Source organism: Saccopteryx bilineata, chromosome 3, assembly GCF_036850765.1.
Source record: "Saccopteryx bilineata isolate mSacBil1 chromosome 3, mSacBil1_pri_phased_curated, whole genome shotgun sequence".
Lineage (NCBI taxonomy): Eukaryota > Metazoa > Chordata > Mammalia > Chiroptera > Emballonuridae > Saccopteryx > Saccopteryx bilineata.
The window spans coordinates 85856052-85871347 of NC_089492.1; the positions used below are offsets into that span (position 1 = coordinate 85856052).

A 15296-nucleotide genomic window follows, 5' to 3' on the forward strand; every position below is an offset into this window, starting at 1 on the left:
GCCTGCATGACCTCCTCAGCCAAAGAAAATAGATAACACTGTTTTTCAAATATGGAATTACTTCAAACTCAGTTTGGTCTAACATATTGTTTTCCAAAGTATTCCTATAGTACAAATGGTGGTATGCAAGATGATTTTAGTGGTACAAAAATGAACAATTTTATTTTACTAATTGTGGTTTTATTTTAACTTGTATAAAAAGTTTAACAAGCCCATGAAACCCATGGGTTCATCTATATTGCTAAGATGGGGACAAAAGCACTTAAACTTTAAATATAAAGCAATTTAAAGAAAACTCTTAAGAAAAATAACAGTATAGCGGATAAGAATGGATGGCAGAAAGAGATGATGGCATAGAATGACTTAAGTTTGTGTAATAATATGCCGCTTGGGCAAAAAGGCTAAGCCATACTCTACTTGAACAAAGTGAATTATCACTGGGTGGGGCTGAAGTCGTCACCTCCGCCATCCCCAGCAGACAACTTGCCACGGGATAAAAGGGGTGGGCAGGGAAAAGTAACTGGTCCTTGGCTGCGCCAATAAAGTTGCAGCGCACAAGGCACAACCTCAGGATTAGAAGAGCCTCAGCGAATAAGATACTGGGACATAGCAGAATGAGATTGACCCACATCTACTACTGGAGTGGCCTCCTGGCCTCCCTCAGTCCTAGGCGTTTAAGTAGCTTTCACCACTACTTAGAAAACTTATGAGTTTTCTAAGGTTGAGAACTACTGTAGGTGCGTAAAGTCGAGAGAGGTAATGTCAGCACGCCGAAGTCGGGACACAGGATGTCGTGGTACGGACACCGCGAAGGGGAAGAAGACCCGTGGTTAGCAGAGATGGGGGATGCACTCTTGCCACTACGGGGAAGTAGGGAACATGATGGTTTCTGCAGCAGCCCAGGGACTGGAGGTCGCGATGCCGTGCAAAGAGGAAATAGCGGAGCCAAAATCTCAATGCTCCCTAAAAGGAGGAGCAGTAATCGCGGGGCCCCCAGTACACCCCGTGGCGGTACACTCACCCTCACCAAAGTCCTTCCGGAAGTCCAAGTTCGAAGATGGCGCCGCCCGTCTGGTCGCGGCTTTATGACGTAACCCGGCAGCTACTCTTCATTGATACCCCACCCCGGCAGCAGACGCCGGTGCACAAGATAAACACGTGAACTTGGTGGAGGAGTTGGTGCCCGAAGACGTTTCCTAATTACACTATGTATTCCGTAATGCAGTGCGGCTAGAGTTCCCGAGCCGCCGAAGCCTCTGGGCTTTAGCGGCGCAGAAGGCGCTGCACGGCCTTATGGGAATTGCAGTATCAGGAAGGTAAGATTGACGCCTGCGTGGTGACGGCGTCGCGCCCCGGCGGGTTCCCACGCGGCCTGTACGAGACACTCGAGTAGACTCTTTTTCCCCAGCGTTGAACCCTGGATTTCCTTCACTACCGGGCCTGTAGCGGACAGGGCCAGGCCGAATGTGAGTTGTTTTTTTTTTAAAAAGAGAGCGAAGAAGGGAGAGAAATAGAGAAACATCGATTTGATTTTTGTGCCACCCATTCATGCATTCACCGGTTGATTCCCGTATGTGCCCTAACCAGATCGAACCCGCAACCCTGTCCAGAGAACGTTCTAACCAACTGAGCAACCCAGCCAGGCCCAGATGTGAGTCGTTACCTGCAAACCAGGCGTGGAAGACAGACTGGGAGACAAAGGAATCCTTGCGGCCAGCGGCCAGGAGATAACTCCGGCCTCCGCTCCCCACCCCCACCCCCCACCGTCCCGCCCCCCACCTTCCTGCGGATGGAACCGCTAGTGAAGTCAAGGATGGACGCGACACAGAAACGCAAAGGGGGCTTGGGAAAAGGACAGGAAAGGGGAGGAACAGGAGTAGAAAAACCTGACGTGGGGACGCTACACTCACGTGAGACTCTGGCTTTGCCCCACTCTCTTACTGGGAAGTGGGATGCGGGTGAAGAAAATGTAATCAACTTCTGCCCTTTCCTGAAGCTTTAAAGCTATATGTAAGTTTCATGCATCTCTACAGACCGGAGAATTCAGGATGTATAAATACGTAAAGTAGTAGGGTAAACCCTTTCTCTTCCAAAATAATATCTCGTTAAAGCCCCTTGCTTATGGAATAAAGGGTCTCCTCTTCACTACGCACCTCCTTGGACGAGCTTAAGGCAGCTCTGTGGCTTAGGACCAACTCCTTGGAGAGCGCAAAGTTGGTGCATTTGAGGATTGATTTCCCAATACATCAGATCTTAAATGCTTCTTTAATGAACAGATCTGTCTCCTCTCTATTCCTGTTGCCTCGGATTAGGCTATCTTTCACTTGAACAATTGCAAAATCTTTTTATATTAATAATCATATTTACTTTTTAATACATTCACGTGGCTCAAAATTCAAAATAGAAAGGGTATAAAGTGAAGACTCCCATCTATCTCCAGCCACCCAGACCACATCCACACTGGCAGTTTCTTGTTACATAAAACATCCACCAAGATGTTTTATGTATTTAAACATATATGCGAGTACATATATATTTCCTCCATTTGATTCAAACAGCAACTACACACACTTTGATTCTTTTAACTCAGTGTACCTTGGAGATTGTTCTGATTCTGTACATAAAAAACTTCATTCTTTGTTATGACTCCTTAGGATTTAATTATATTTAGTATAATTAGTACCTTATTAATATTAAAAGGTATTTAGGTAGTTTTGTGTTTTGCAATTATAAACAATGCTGCCATAAATAACCCTGCATCTAAGTTACTTCAAATGTGGGACTATATGGATAACATTAATTCCTAGAAGTAGAATTACTGAACCATTTGTAATTTTGAATAGGCAATCTTTTAACTGATGTTTCACTGCTTCTAATCTCTACAAGTTACCTTTCTGAAGCACCAAGATGACCCTGTTGAACCTCTGCTTAATTTTGATGATTGAGTGGTATGCTCAATTTTTTTTAATTCATAATTTTTTTAAAAAAGTGATTAAAAGCCAAAAAAAATCAACTAGTCATTGTACACCATTGGAAGTCACTATTGATCAATTACTGAAAACCAGCAAATACGTTACATAAGAAGCATCCTGCCTTTCTGAATTATGAACTGTAATTCAGAATAATAGCTGATGAGAAAAAAATATGATGAGTTATTTCTAGATTATGACCTAGTCGTGTGGAAAGAATGATAGAATTAGGTGGGAAAATATCACCATTGTGCATCCTCTGATAACATAATTTGGGCAACAATCATCAGTGGATGAAACTTTTTAGGAAACTTCAAAATGTGTGGACCCACTCATCACTGAAAGTGGTACAGGCAGCCATTATTTGCCTCCTGATGTGAGGCAGTATGAAACAGCCTGGTTTCTGGAACAAGTCAATGTCATGAGAAAATAGGGGTGGGGAAGACTAATTCTGATTACAAGAAATTTAATAACCAAATACAGTGTGTCCGTAGTCATGGTGCACTTTTGACCAGTCACAGGAAAGCAACAAAAGATGAAAGAAATGTGAAATCTGCACCAAATAAAAGGAAAACTCTCCCAGTTTCCGTAGGATGATGTAGCAGCATGTGCACATGCGCAGATGATGATGTAACACCGTGTATACAGCGGAGCAGCCCACGGCCATGCCAGTAGAGATGTGGACGGTACAGAGGAAAGTTCAGTGTGTTCTGTGGCTCGCTAAATTCGAATCCGTGACCAAAGTGCAACGTGAGTATCGGCACGTTTATAACAAAGCTCCACCACATAGGAATAACATTACTCAGTGGGATAAGCAGTTGAAGGAAACCAGCAGTTTGGTGGAGAAACCCCGTTCTGGTAGGCCATCAGTCAGTGGCGAGTCTGTAGAGGCTCTGTACGGGATAGCTACCTAAGGAGCCCTAAAAAATCTGTGCGTGAGCCCACATCGAACTGCACTGAATAGGTATGAAATCTTTATATAGGTCACTCTACTGTGCTGCTTGAAATTTTTCAATAAAACACAAATACTGTGTTGTTGACTGCATTTTTTTAAGCTAACCACAATGGTGAGACTCACAGAGTCTGGGCCCAACCTTACCTTTGCAGCTTTATCACTCATTGTCCAAATAAGCCTCAGTTCTAGCCTCACCACACTACTGGATACTTTGGAATTAGCCATTTATTTTAAGGTCTACTCTGTCTTTGTGCCCAAGCTATTTCCTCTTTCCCATTCTTTTCCAACAAAGAAACTTTTTATCCTGCAAGGACTAGGTCAGATGTTACCTGTCGAAGTCTTCCCCAACCTTACTAGATCTCCTGGCATCACCCTTGGTTGCTTACCAGGAATCTGCTCATACTACTGGTAGAAAAATTTATCTCGTACTGTTGATACTGTTTTCCTCTACCATGATGAATGTTCCTTAATGGCAGGTAGCATAAAAGTTAGAAGATACAGTCTCTGAATCCAGAATGCCTGAGCTCACATGCTGGTTTAGTTACTGTGTTATCTTGGGCAAGTAACTTAACCTCTCTGTGCCTTAGCTGTTACCTTGGAAAACAACCTCTCTGTGCCTCGGTATTCTCATCTGTAAAATGTTACTCCACAGAATTAGGTTAAGGCTTCATAAATGGATAAAGAATTAAAACTGTTTCTGACACAATAAGTACTCAATACTAAGGATACCAAATACTTATTAATATAATTAACATAATATGTATTCATAATACAAAAGCTAAGACCTATTTGTCCTTATATTCCTCCTCATATCTAGCTTAGAGGCACTTAGATTCTTGTTAAAAAGGTTGATTTAGGATAGTTTTTGGTCTCCATATTGACCTTCACTTTGGCCCTAAAGCACTGGTGTGGAACTAGTCACCTGAGTCTCCATAAAGGTCTGACGGTAGCAGGTGCTAAGAGGGGTTGGGGAGTCTAAGTGGTGGCAATGCTAAAAGAGACAAAGGCAGCAGAGTTGCTGAGTATGGAGAGTATGTCCTTTATTGACCCTGTGCTCCCCCACTCACTGGTCACTACTCTTTACTCGTAGGACAACAGGTACAGAACTGCAGGGGATCATCCCCAGCTCTGTGATCACCAAATCCACGAGCTCTGGAGGAGTCACATCATAGACCAAATTCAACAACCGTAGGGACCCGTGGTTCTGCCAGTTAGCCAGGGCCACATGTTCTCCTCGCTCACACAGCAGATCATCAGGGTCATCTGCAATGGGAGGTGTATCCATTTATGTCTTTTAAGAAATCAAGTTGTAGTTCAACCTCCCCTATCCCAAATCTCAATTCCTTCTCTTCTGCCCTCCTGGGCCTCCTTACCTAGCTCATTAGAGACAAAGGCATCAGTCTGCACACGCTCACAGAACTTGTATGTTTCACAGCAGACCAGTACTGGCACATTATGGGCTCGTGCCACCAGGGCCAGCTGTGCTGTCCCTACCCGTGACATCACGGATCCATTGGCCAGGAGTGCATGAGCTCCCAATAGCACCTTAGAAACCTATTTTAGAGAGTAGAGAACAGGAAAAATGTCATCTGTGATCAATGCAGAATAAAATTCCCCACTCCTGTCCAGGACAGCAACATTAAGACCATGACTAACAAATCTTAATGATGGCTCTTATTGGAAAACACCTGGCTAATAATAACCCACTGTACCTCCCACAAGAAAACTCAACTTGGAAGTTATTTTTGTCCTGTTCCCTTTTTGTGGCTGCTAGTTTAATATAATGTTCTTTAATAGCTAGACTGCTATAACATGCTGTAGGTGTTTTCCCATTAAATATAAACCGAGCTATACAATTCTAATACTTCTAAATAATTATAATCCTTGGGAAGTGGGATTATATCTATACTACTAAACCCTTTTACTCCAACTTTGGAGTTCCTTTTCTCTGCCCTCACCTCTGGGAGCACATAGGAGGCTGCAGGAATCAGCAGGTAGGAGGCAGGGACCCCAGCACGGACCAGAGAGCGCAGCATGTGCTTTCCCTCCAGCCGTGGCCGGCTGTCTACCACTACCACCCGAAATCGCCGGCCCTTAGCCCAAGCCTCCTGAAGAATTCGTGATACCAGAGATGAGCTGGAGTGAATGGAGAGGAGGATTCAGTTACGTTACTAGCTGATGGTCAGCTCATTCCTAAATGGCAAGAACAGTAGTCCCTTCTTCAGATCATTTCACCCACCCCACCCCCAATTTTCTTAGCCATAGCATCTGGACCATACCATCCATATACCAGGATCACATCTCCATTACTGATCTTCTTATAAGCAAAGCGTGAAATTGCCTGAGCTGCAAGTACAATCTTCTCTTGCACATACCGATCAATGGCTACTTGAAGTTCTGACTTGGCCTAAATGGAATAAGATGCTTAGGGAACAAGAAATGGACACATTTCTTCTTGATGATCATGCCAGATGCCTGAATATGTATATAAAGATGAGTTCAAGGGGTGTGGGGAGATATAAAAGGGACCCCAAAGTAGAACAAGTAAGGCAGCCCAACCATTTCCTCAACCCCAGACCAGGACAGAATGGCTGTGCTGTCCCTCCTAGGAGTCCTGAATGTTTCACAGCTCTACCCCCAGGTGTATGCCTTGCTCATTCCTTATACTCATCACCTCGTCTTCCCGCTTGGAGCTGCTCACACCCGTGATCTCCTTGTTAAGGAATTTGATGGCGTTGTACATGCTTGCTGACAGGGGACGGCACAAAGTCAGGAAGCTAAAAACAACATCTTACATTTGTGTAACTCCTCACAATTTACAAAGCTTTCACATTTAAAAAAAAACTTTAAAAAGAAGACAAAGAACAGAAAGATGAAAAAGAGGTAGAAGAGCAAGAGAAAGGATACAAGAAAAGGACTAAGAGAACTAAGAGTGGGCTTGTAGTGGTTGTCCTTACCTGTAATAGGGCTTTAATTTATTAACTAAGTCCCTTGAGAGTTCTTCATTGGGTGGTGTTGTGTAATCCTGAATCACCTGTAATGTATACAAGTTAGTCAACAAAATGCCTCCTAATAAAGATCTTGAAGGGGACAGGCAAGCTTCACAGAGGAAAGTGTTCTGAGGGTGGAGTCATTTATCTTTCCCCCAGAAATTAACTTGGGTGAGAGAAGCTGGGGGTACTGTTGGGGGAGGAGAGGCTGGAGCATAAGAGGGAACAGGACAAGGCATACCTGCTGCAAGGCACGAAGCAGGGCAATACATCGGGCATTGGAGCCACTGACCAGGCCCTGGGAGTACTGCAGGCCGAGTCGCACCATGGCTGGGTGGATCACAGAGGATGGAATGCTGATGGGATGGCGGTGTCACACACTTTGCAAGGGAGCTTGAGCACTTACTGCCCACCTGCCCCTAATGAAAAGGAACTTCCTTCACTAGCACAAACACCCCCATTTCTACTAGAGTTTTGCCTTGTGTTCATGCTTCTTCCCACAGATCCAATCTCAAATTTCCAGACACTTTCAAAACATAATTACTAGAACTTCTCAGATTAAAAATTATGACAAAAGATCCTACCTCATACATTGAGTCAGAGAGTTTTGTCTGCTGTACTGGGGTAGGTGGGAGAAAAGACTGACTTTGGATCCATAATCTTTTCGTGTAAGACCCTTGACAAAATAGGGAAACAGAATCAATGGCCCAGAGTTTAAAACTTATGATATGAAGCTGGAAAGGAAGTAAACAGTGAAACTTCTTTGACCCGAATACTCATCCTTCTCCAGGGTCTCATTTTTGCCTCAAGTACATTTCCTCCCTCTACCCCACCTCCCTAGACCCTTTACACCAAAGCCACTTCCTACCTGTTGTTGCTCTGGTTTTTTAACCAGCCTTCTCAAAATTGTGGGGTCATCAACTTGAGTGTGCTCAGGGAAACGTTTCACTCCTAGAAATAATGATCATGTTTTCAAGACTCTGTAAGACTTACAGAGTAAGTGATACTGAGAAATTTACTTTTAGGGTGTAAGAGACATCACGAAAAATTGGACAGAGGGAAGTGGAAAAGGGAGAAGAAGAAATAGGGGTATGATAAGGTTAAAGGGACAATTTTGAATTGTGGGAACCAAAGCAAAAAATGGGAGATGAGAGCTAAGCTAACACAAGAATGAAAATCAAACAGAGGTCTTGAAGTGACAGGAAGATAGATACCTGAGGGGGTTTCTCCAGCTGTGCTAGGACAGGACTGAGGAGGTGGTCCTCCTTGTTCGCCTTTTCTTGCCTGTTTTAGGGCCCGCTCTGCTTCTTGCTTGGCTCGCCGTTCAGCTCGAAGTTCAGCTTTACTCCGACCAGCTAGAACTTTCTCCCCAGTAGTGCCCAAATGGCTGCCGGGTCCTGGCAGTTCCTTGGTTGGGCCTACTGAAAGTAGAAAGAAGAGATGCCCCAACCCCAGGCAGGCAATATCTATGCTTTCTTATCAGCAAGACTTCTCTTTTCCTCTCTATCTAAACTTCTTTGAACTTCACTTGCTCAAACCAACTCTGTCCCGTCTCCCCCTTTTCTCTGCCACACATCCTTTTACTAGCTCGACATCCCAGTCCTTTAAAAGCTCCCGCACCTTGACATTGGGCTGAAGATACAGCAAAATCAGTTTCTGCCCCCTTTTCCTCCTTCCGTTTCTTCTTCTGCTGTTTCTTTTCCTTCCGCAGCTGCAGCTTCTCTTCTTGGGTCATCTCCCTCCCTGCTGCCTAAAACATATAAAATACTGCTCTTCCCCAACCTTTTCAGAGGTAAATAAACACTACTGGACGCTCACAAGATTCCCAGAAGGTAAAGTCTCTAAAGCTCCCTAACTCTCACCAGTTACCTGTTACAAGTTTACATCTCACAGGGAACGAAGGTTCTTATCCACGGTCACAGTCACAGACCTTTAGAGCGATAAGAACTCTAAATTCTCCTGACTTTACTAAGAAAATGAAAAAGGGATGGAGATCGAGGCGGAATGAAACTGATACAGCCTCTTGCGCAGCGCTTGACGGGCAGCTTGGGAGGGCACCCTCACTTACCCCAGGCCGAGGAGGAAGCTCCGTCTTCATCCCAGATCCTGAGTCTATATCAGAAAACAGGGCACAAAGTGACCCCGAGAGGCTCCGGGAGGGTTTGAGGGAACTCGTACAGGGAGCAGCTGGCTGATGGGTCGGCATGTTCACGGCTCCGCCAGCAGGCGGAAGGTGAGCCAAGGATTCGCGTGGGGACGCGGTGAGCGGAAGGATCAAAAGGTAGGCGGGGGAGGGGGAAAGGTGGGGCACCCACCCTTCTCACGGTAACCAGGCGGTCTGCGGCTCCAGGCTGCGCCCGAGGCAGAGCCGACCGGCGTGGCGCCGGAACTGAGCGACAGGGCCCAGAGGGCCTCAAGGCCCAGCAGCGGCCGTCCGGAGCCCCTCGGCTAGCATGCCTATTTGTGCACCCCGGCCCTACACTCACCCTTGCGAACAGCCACAGCCACGGCAGCCATCACCCAGAGTCCTAGGATCCGACCCCACGGTCGCAAGGACTACAGCACGTCCTGGGCCGACACCTGCGGCGCTCAGCCCCTAGCCTACTACACTCTGATGTGCGCTGGCGCGCCGCCCGGCCTACGGGTAGCGACGAGGACCATCTCGACTTGGGTCCTCCAGTCCCGGCAGTCTCTTCCTGCCCTTTAGACTACAATTCCCAGCATGCTGGAACGCTGCGCCCGGGAGCGGACGTCCCACCGCCCTTCCCACCTCCTATCGCAGACCCTCCCCACCCCCAAAATGGCGAATGAGGCTGCGAGGACACGCTGAGCAGTGGAGGCGAGCGTGCAAAGCCGCTGCGGCCCTCACAGTCCGGTGCCTGGCTGGGCCCTGCTTCAGGGAACATGCACTTTTCCATTCCTGAAACCGAGTCCCGCAGCGGGGACAGCGGCGGCTCCGCCTACGTGGTGAGGACCGGCTGGAGCCGGGCCGGGCAGGGGCGGGGATAACGGGCCGGCGTCTTCTCTGAGCGGCCTCCGAGGCCTGGCCGCCGACTCCCGACGGCCTTGCCGGGATCTTATGTTACGTCTCAGATTCGTCCAGAAGTCGCTCCAGCTCCTGTAGGTCCTTTGTTCGGCCGCGTCGCCTTCAGTTGGGCTGCGGCTGCTATGGTGGGCGTCACTGGTCTCTTATGAATAGAGACTGCGACACGCTCCCGTATTTCCCCAGGACTGGTCCTCCTGCTTTGGGACTTGGTCCTGGGGAAAAGAGATTAACAAGGTCTCGGCGCATTACTCAGGCGGAGCTGTGCCAGGCAACTTTGCGGCCAGGGTTCTGAGGGGTGTCGCCGGATCGCGACCCTAAAATGCTTGCCTGCTTTTGTGTCCTCAGGCCTATAACATTCACGTGAATGGAGTCCTGCACTGTCGGGTGCGCTACAGCCAACTCCTGGGGCTGCACGAGCAGGTGGGACTAGCACCCCTACCTTGAGGCAGCGTCACACCCTTCCCTACCCCTTGGCATCAGTGTCTCCCATTTTCCTCCCTCATCCCTTTCCTGTAGGTTGTAGTTACTCTTTAATCACTGCTACAGGGGAGGACCTATGACTTTACCTTATCTTTTGACATTTCCGGGGAACTCCCTAAGAAGCTTAATGTCTGCGTTTTGTTTCTCCCTATACTCACACCCTCTTTCCTGCTTCTCTGTCCCCTGGCTTACTTCAAGCTTTGCCTGTGCATGAAAAGGCGACCTCATCCCCACCCTCCTTTCTGCTGCCAAAGCACATTCCTTCTATTATCTAGTTGCAACTTAAAATTCTTTTGCCTGCTCACACAAACCAACCGTTTTCCTTCTATGTTCTGTGGTTCATCTCAGTGTAAGTAGCTGTTCCAGTTATCTTGATGTATCCGTGATGCAATGTTTCTCCGTTCTCATCAGACTGTGAACTCTTGTTTACCTCAGTTCAGAGTCCTGGTTCTGCTAATACCTAGTTGTACAACCCTGAGCAAGTTACCTAATTTCTTTGGGTCTCAGTTTCTACAACTGAAAAATGGACTTGTTGATCTGTAAAGTCCCTATAAGTCCCAAGATGCTTTATGAATATACTTAACTATTAACTATTTGTGCATATAAGCTTTACTTATAAAGCTCTTTGCTTCCTGTGAGGGTTCAGTAAACACAGTCTTGCTAGATAATTAAGAGCCTCCCTAGGCCCTGACCCTATACAAAAACCCTTCCTACACTGTAAAGGGACTGACTTGTACACAGTAAGATAGGAAAGAACATGTATCTAAGACAGATGAATGGCTCTATTGGCAAAGGTACACTACCTTTGCCAAAGGAATTGTTCCCCAGATGACCAGGTTAGATTGGGAAGCGAGACTGAGGAAGGGAAAGGGAGTCCAAAACAACATTGTGAGCATGGATTGCCTATTCTTGTTTGCTATGTTAATGTGAAGGGTTGTATCTCTTTCTCTAAAATAGCTTCGGAAGGAGTATGGGGCCAATGTGCTTCCTGCATTTCCCCCAAAGAAGCTTTTCTCTTTGACACCTGCTGAGGTAGAACAGAGGAGAGAACAGTTAGAGAAGTACATGCAAGCTGGTGAGTGGTTGGAGGGAACTTGAGGCTGGCTATGTTGAGGACAAGGGGGGAGACTAGACAGCTGTTTTGTGGAAGGTCCTGAATTCTAGACATGGGAAGCTTCTTGTCTGATCTGGATTTAATTGCAAAAAGTAAGTAGCATGCATAGATGCTCTAGATACTAGCAAAGCAACTTGGGCACTAATATCTATGAGAAATTCTAATATAATAGTAAATAGTCTTACAGCAGTTTAGCTTGGTGGGGAGAGCTTAAATTGCTTCTGATGTGTTTTTGGTTGACATCGTTATTTCCCTAGTTCTATAGACTGAACTCAACTAGATGGCAGCTGGGTGGGACAGGTTAAGAATTTATGCAAACAGTGAGATGAGACCAGCTGGGGATGTAACAGGCCACCATCAGCCCAAGAAATGAGGTCTGGGGAGGGTACTTACCAAGAAAGATTCCTAAATTACTGCAACATCATTCTCATCCCCACAGTTCGTCAAGACCCATTGCTTGGGAGCAGTGAGACCTTTAATAGTTTCCTACGTCGAGCACAACAGGTGAGGCTTTGGTAGGACCAGGATTTAAGGGAAGGGCCTTCCTGCAGGGCAATGTCACTTTAATGAGGTGGCTGCAGAGAAGTCATCCTGGCACCATTTTTCATGGAATGGCACTTCTGCTATACCAGTGAAATCAAGGAAACCCAGCCTGTAGTTAAGCAACTGAAAATAAAGACACCAGAGGGACCTAGACAGAGTTGGACAGGGGTTAAAGCAGTGCCTTCCACTCCCAGGAAACCCAGCAGGTTCCCACAGAAGAGGTCTCCTTGGAAGTGCTGCTCAGCAACGGGCAGAAAGTCCTGGTCAATGTTTTAACTTCGGATCAGACTGAGGATGTCCTGGAGGTGAGGTGCTTGTTCTGCACCCCAGAGCCCAGGTTTGGGGGGTGATTGGAACCAGCCAGTATGACAAGCTATACTTTTCTTCCCTACTCTCAGGCTGTGGCTGCAAAGTTGGATCTTCCAGATGACTTGATCGGATACTTTAGTCTCTTTCTAGTTCGAGAAAAAGAAGATGGAGCCTTTTCTTGTGAGTTTCTCTGTTCTTTACTGCTTCCCTGTGCTTCTAGTAGTGAATTTGCCTGTCTGCCCCCTTGCATTTCCTCAGGGCTTTCCTCTTGATTCACCCCCACCCTTGAGTCTCATGACATTTTCCTCTTTTGTTTTAACCCATAGTTATACGGAAGTTGCAAGAGTTTGAGCTGCCTTATGTGTCTGTTACCAGTCTTCGGAGTCAAGAGTATAAGATTGTGCTAAGAAAGAGGTCAGGGCTGAGCTTGGAGGAGGGGGGGAGGTGCTAGATTGAATTACTGGGCCATGTATTGAGACCGAATAATCTGGTCACTGGGTGTTTGTACCAGGCTTCCCAAGCTTCCTCCCACCATACCACCATTAGTCTGATAGTTCTAGATTGTTCCTGTTTTGCCCGTATTCCATTCTACCTCTTGCTTTACCCCAGCTTAGCCCCATTACTCCTTTCCACCCCTTTGCCTCACAGTTATTGGGACTCTGCCTATGATGACGATGTCATGGAGAACCGGGTTGGCCTGAACCTGCTTTATGCTCAGGTGAGCTTGGCGCTGCCTCAGAACCCTTCCCCTGAAAGTGACTCCAGTGTCCCACTCTGCCAGGAAAACTCCTGGCATGTCTTCTGCCAGTTCATGGGGAAGTTCCTAGAATACTATCAGGGTGTCTGGCACAACATCTACTCTCCCTACTTTGTAAGCTAGTTATGGTCAAGGACTTACTGCAAAAGAGATAGTTGAGTGTGGCGCTAGGGTTCAAGCTGTATAGAGGTAACTGGACACTCTTCCTTGGACTTCTGACTGGGACCCCTAAGCCCCCCTCTCCCCCCACTCCTTAATTGTAGACAGTATCAGACATTGAGCGTGGGTGGATCCTGGTAACCAAGGAGCAACATCGGCAACTCAAATCTCTGCAAGAGAAGGTCTCCAAGAAAGAGGTGAGCTCTGCCTTTCTCCTTCCAAGTGGTTGTTTTCTCCCAACTGCCCTGCTTCCTGTCCTGACCCACCCCACGTGGTGACTGGGTTTCAGTTCCTGCGGCTGGCCCAGACTCTGCGGCACTATGGCTACTTGTGTTTCGATGCCTGTGTGGCTGACTTCCCAGAGAAGGACTGTCCGGTAGTGGTGAGCGCAGGCAACAGTGAGCTCAGCCTCCAGCTCCGCTTGCCTGGCCAGCAACTTCGTGAAGGCTCCTTCCGGGTTACCCGCATGCGGTGTTGGCGGGTCACCTCCTCTGTGAGTTGGAATAAGAGGGAGAGGCCTTTGGGATGGGGGCCTGGGAAGCCTTGAGCTTCAGGAATGGGCTGGGGGGGCTGTAGTGGGTCAGAGAATCTGGCAGATTGGTCAGAATGAACTCAGCCTAATTTCCCTCTTTCCCAGGTGCCATTGCCCAGTGGAGGCACAAGCAGCCCAGGCCGGGGCAGGGGTGAGGTGCGCCTGGAACTGGCTTTTGAATACCTCATGAGCAAGGACCGGCTCCAGTGGGTCACCATCACCAGCCCCCAGGTGTGAGCCCACCCTCAGGCCTCTGGACCCCATTGCACCGCCTCTTAGATATCCAAGTCTAGGGTTTCCAGGACTCCATGTGAGTGGGAGCCCTTGTCTTAGGGGTGCTGGGCTCAGGATTACAACTCGAGTCAGGCTGAGCTCTTCTGTTGCCCTCAGGCTATCATGATGAGCATCTGTTTGCAATCCATGGTAGATGAACTGATGGTGAAGAAATCTGGCGGCAGTATCAGGAAGGTGAGCAGCTGAGTGGTTGTGCTTTCCCTGTCTTGTCCTAGGTGTCAGGGAGGTAAGTGATGGGGGATTCCAAAGGAAGTGATCCTGCCCTTTCTCAGTGTCTTGTATCTCCATCCCCAGATGCTACGCCGGCGGGTAGGAGGCACCCTGAGACGCTCAGATAGCCAGCAAACGGTGAAATCCCCACCAATGCTTGTAAGTGTTAAATATCAATACCCTACACTTGCTTCATGTCCCCAGTGAGGTCTCTTGACACCTCTGCCTCCTCTTCCCCAGGAGTCCCCTGATGCCAGCCGGGAGTCCATGGTCAAACTCTCAGTGAGTTTCCCATGAGGGTTTGTGTGGTGGGTGTTTGTAGGGGATCTCAGGGAGGCTTGAACCCTCTGATCCCACCCTGCCTTTGTTACAGAGCAAGCTGAGTGCCGTGAGCTTGCGGGGGATTGGCAGTCCCAGCACAGATGCCAGTGCCAGTGATGTCCACGGCAATTTCGCCTTCGAGGGCATTGGAGATGAGGATCTGTGATCTCCAGTGCTAGGATGTCTGCCCTCTACCCCAGAGGAATGTTCAAAAACTTGCCCTGTGCCTGCATCCCCCAAACCCGGGGGCCTTTTCCTTCCTACCTTCCCCTTTTCTCCTCTCGGCCAGGGGCCTCCTAACCTACGTTCCCTTTCCCTTTGGGCTGGCTGCACAAAGGATTGTCCCTTTTACAGAGCTGGCCCTCAATGCCAAACTAGCATTTAGTGTTTTGCACAAAGTCCACGGGACCATGGCTACCTGCCTTGGGGAGGAACCACAGCTCTCGGGCTATTTCTGGCTCCTCAGGGCCATGGGCCAAGAGGATGGGCAGAGGTCTGTGTATGGTCTGGCCCAGTTTCCTGTCATTAAACTCAGCCTGATTGCTGCCTACCTCTGGTTCCCTCTCTACCCCTGCTTCCAGTCACAGCATGAACTGCTGTGCTAAGGGTGAGGCTGA

At 47.8% G+C, this 15296-nt stretch overlaps 3 protein-coding genes across 7 annotated transcripts in view; 1 reads left to right on the plus strand and 2 right to left on the minus strand.

Moving 5' to 3' along the window:
* GTF3C2 (general transcription factor IIIC subunit 2) overlaps positions 1-1155 on the minus strand; it is a 30407-nt gene extending 29252 nt beyond the window's left edge. For both annotated transcript variants that reach the window (XM_066266762.1, XM_066266761.1), the window contains exon 1: positions 1022-1155. The gene's annotated coding sequence lies outside the window, so the exon portion shown is untranslated. The remainder of the gene's footprint in view (positions 1-1021) is intronic.
* A 3792-nt stretch (positions 1156-4947) lies between these two features.
* On the minus strand, positions 4948-9613 carry EIF2B4 (eukaryotic translation initiation factor 2B subunit delta). 4 transcript variants are annotated; one of them, XM_066266766.1, is made up of 13 exons: positions 9401-9613; positions 8983-9026; positions 8535-8664; positions 8129-8332; positions 7783-7865; positions 7499-7590; positions 7156-7270; positions 6882-6958; positions 6599-6701; positions 6204-6331; positions 5883-6060; positions 5298-5478; positions 4948-5187 (listed from the first exon to the last, which is right to left on the minus strand). In XM_066266766.1, exons 1-13 carry the CDS (start codon positions 9429-9431, stop codon positions 4988-4990), a joined length of 1566 nt encoding a protein of 521 aa, XP_066122863.1. In that variant the 5' UTR covers positions 9432-9613; the 3' UTR covers positions 4948-4987. The 4 variants fall into 4 exon arrangements, with proteins under 4 accessions (XP_066122863.1, XP_066122862.1, XP_066122861.1 ...); XM_066266765.1 differs by having other exon boundaries at positions 8129-8335; XM_066266764.1 differs by lacking the exon at positions 9401-9613 and having other exon boundaries at positions 8983-9135.
* Positions 9614-9680: 67 nt separating this feature from the next.
* On the plus strand, positions 9681-15229 carry SNX17 (sorting nexin 17). Its single transcript, XM_066266770.1, has 15 exons — positions 9681-9881; positions 10306-10380; positions 11398-11515; positions 11994-12058; positions 12292-12402; positions 12496-12586; positions 12733-12820; positions 13055-13124; positions 13427-13519; positions 13612-13815; positions 13960-14085; positions 14245-14322; positions 14443-14517; positions 14599-14640; positions 14732-15229. The coding sequence occupies exons 1-15, from the start codon at positions 9819-9821 to the stop codon at positions 14843-14845; spliced, it is 1413 nt and encodes a 470-aa protein (XP_066122867.1). The 5' UTR covers positions 9681-9818; the 3' UTR covers positions 14846-15229.
* Positions 15230-15296: the final 67 nt, after the last annotated feature.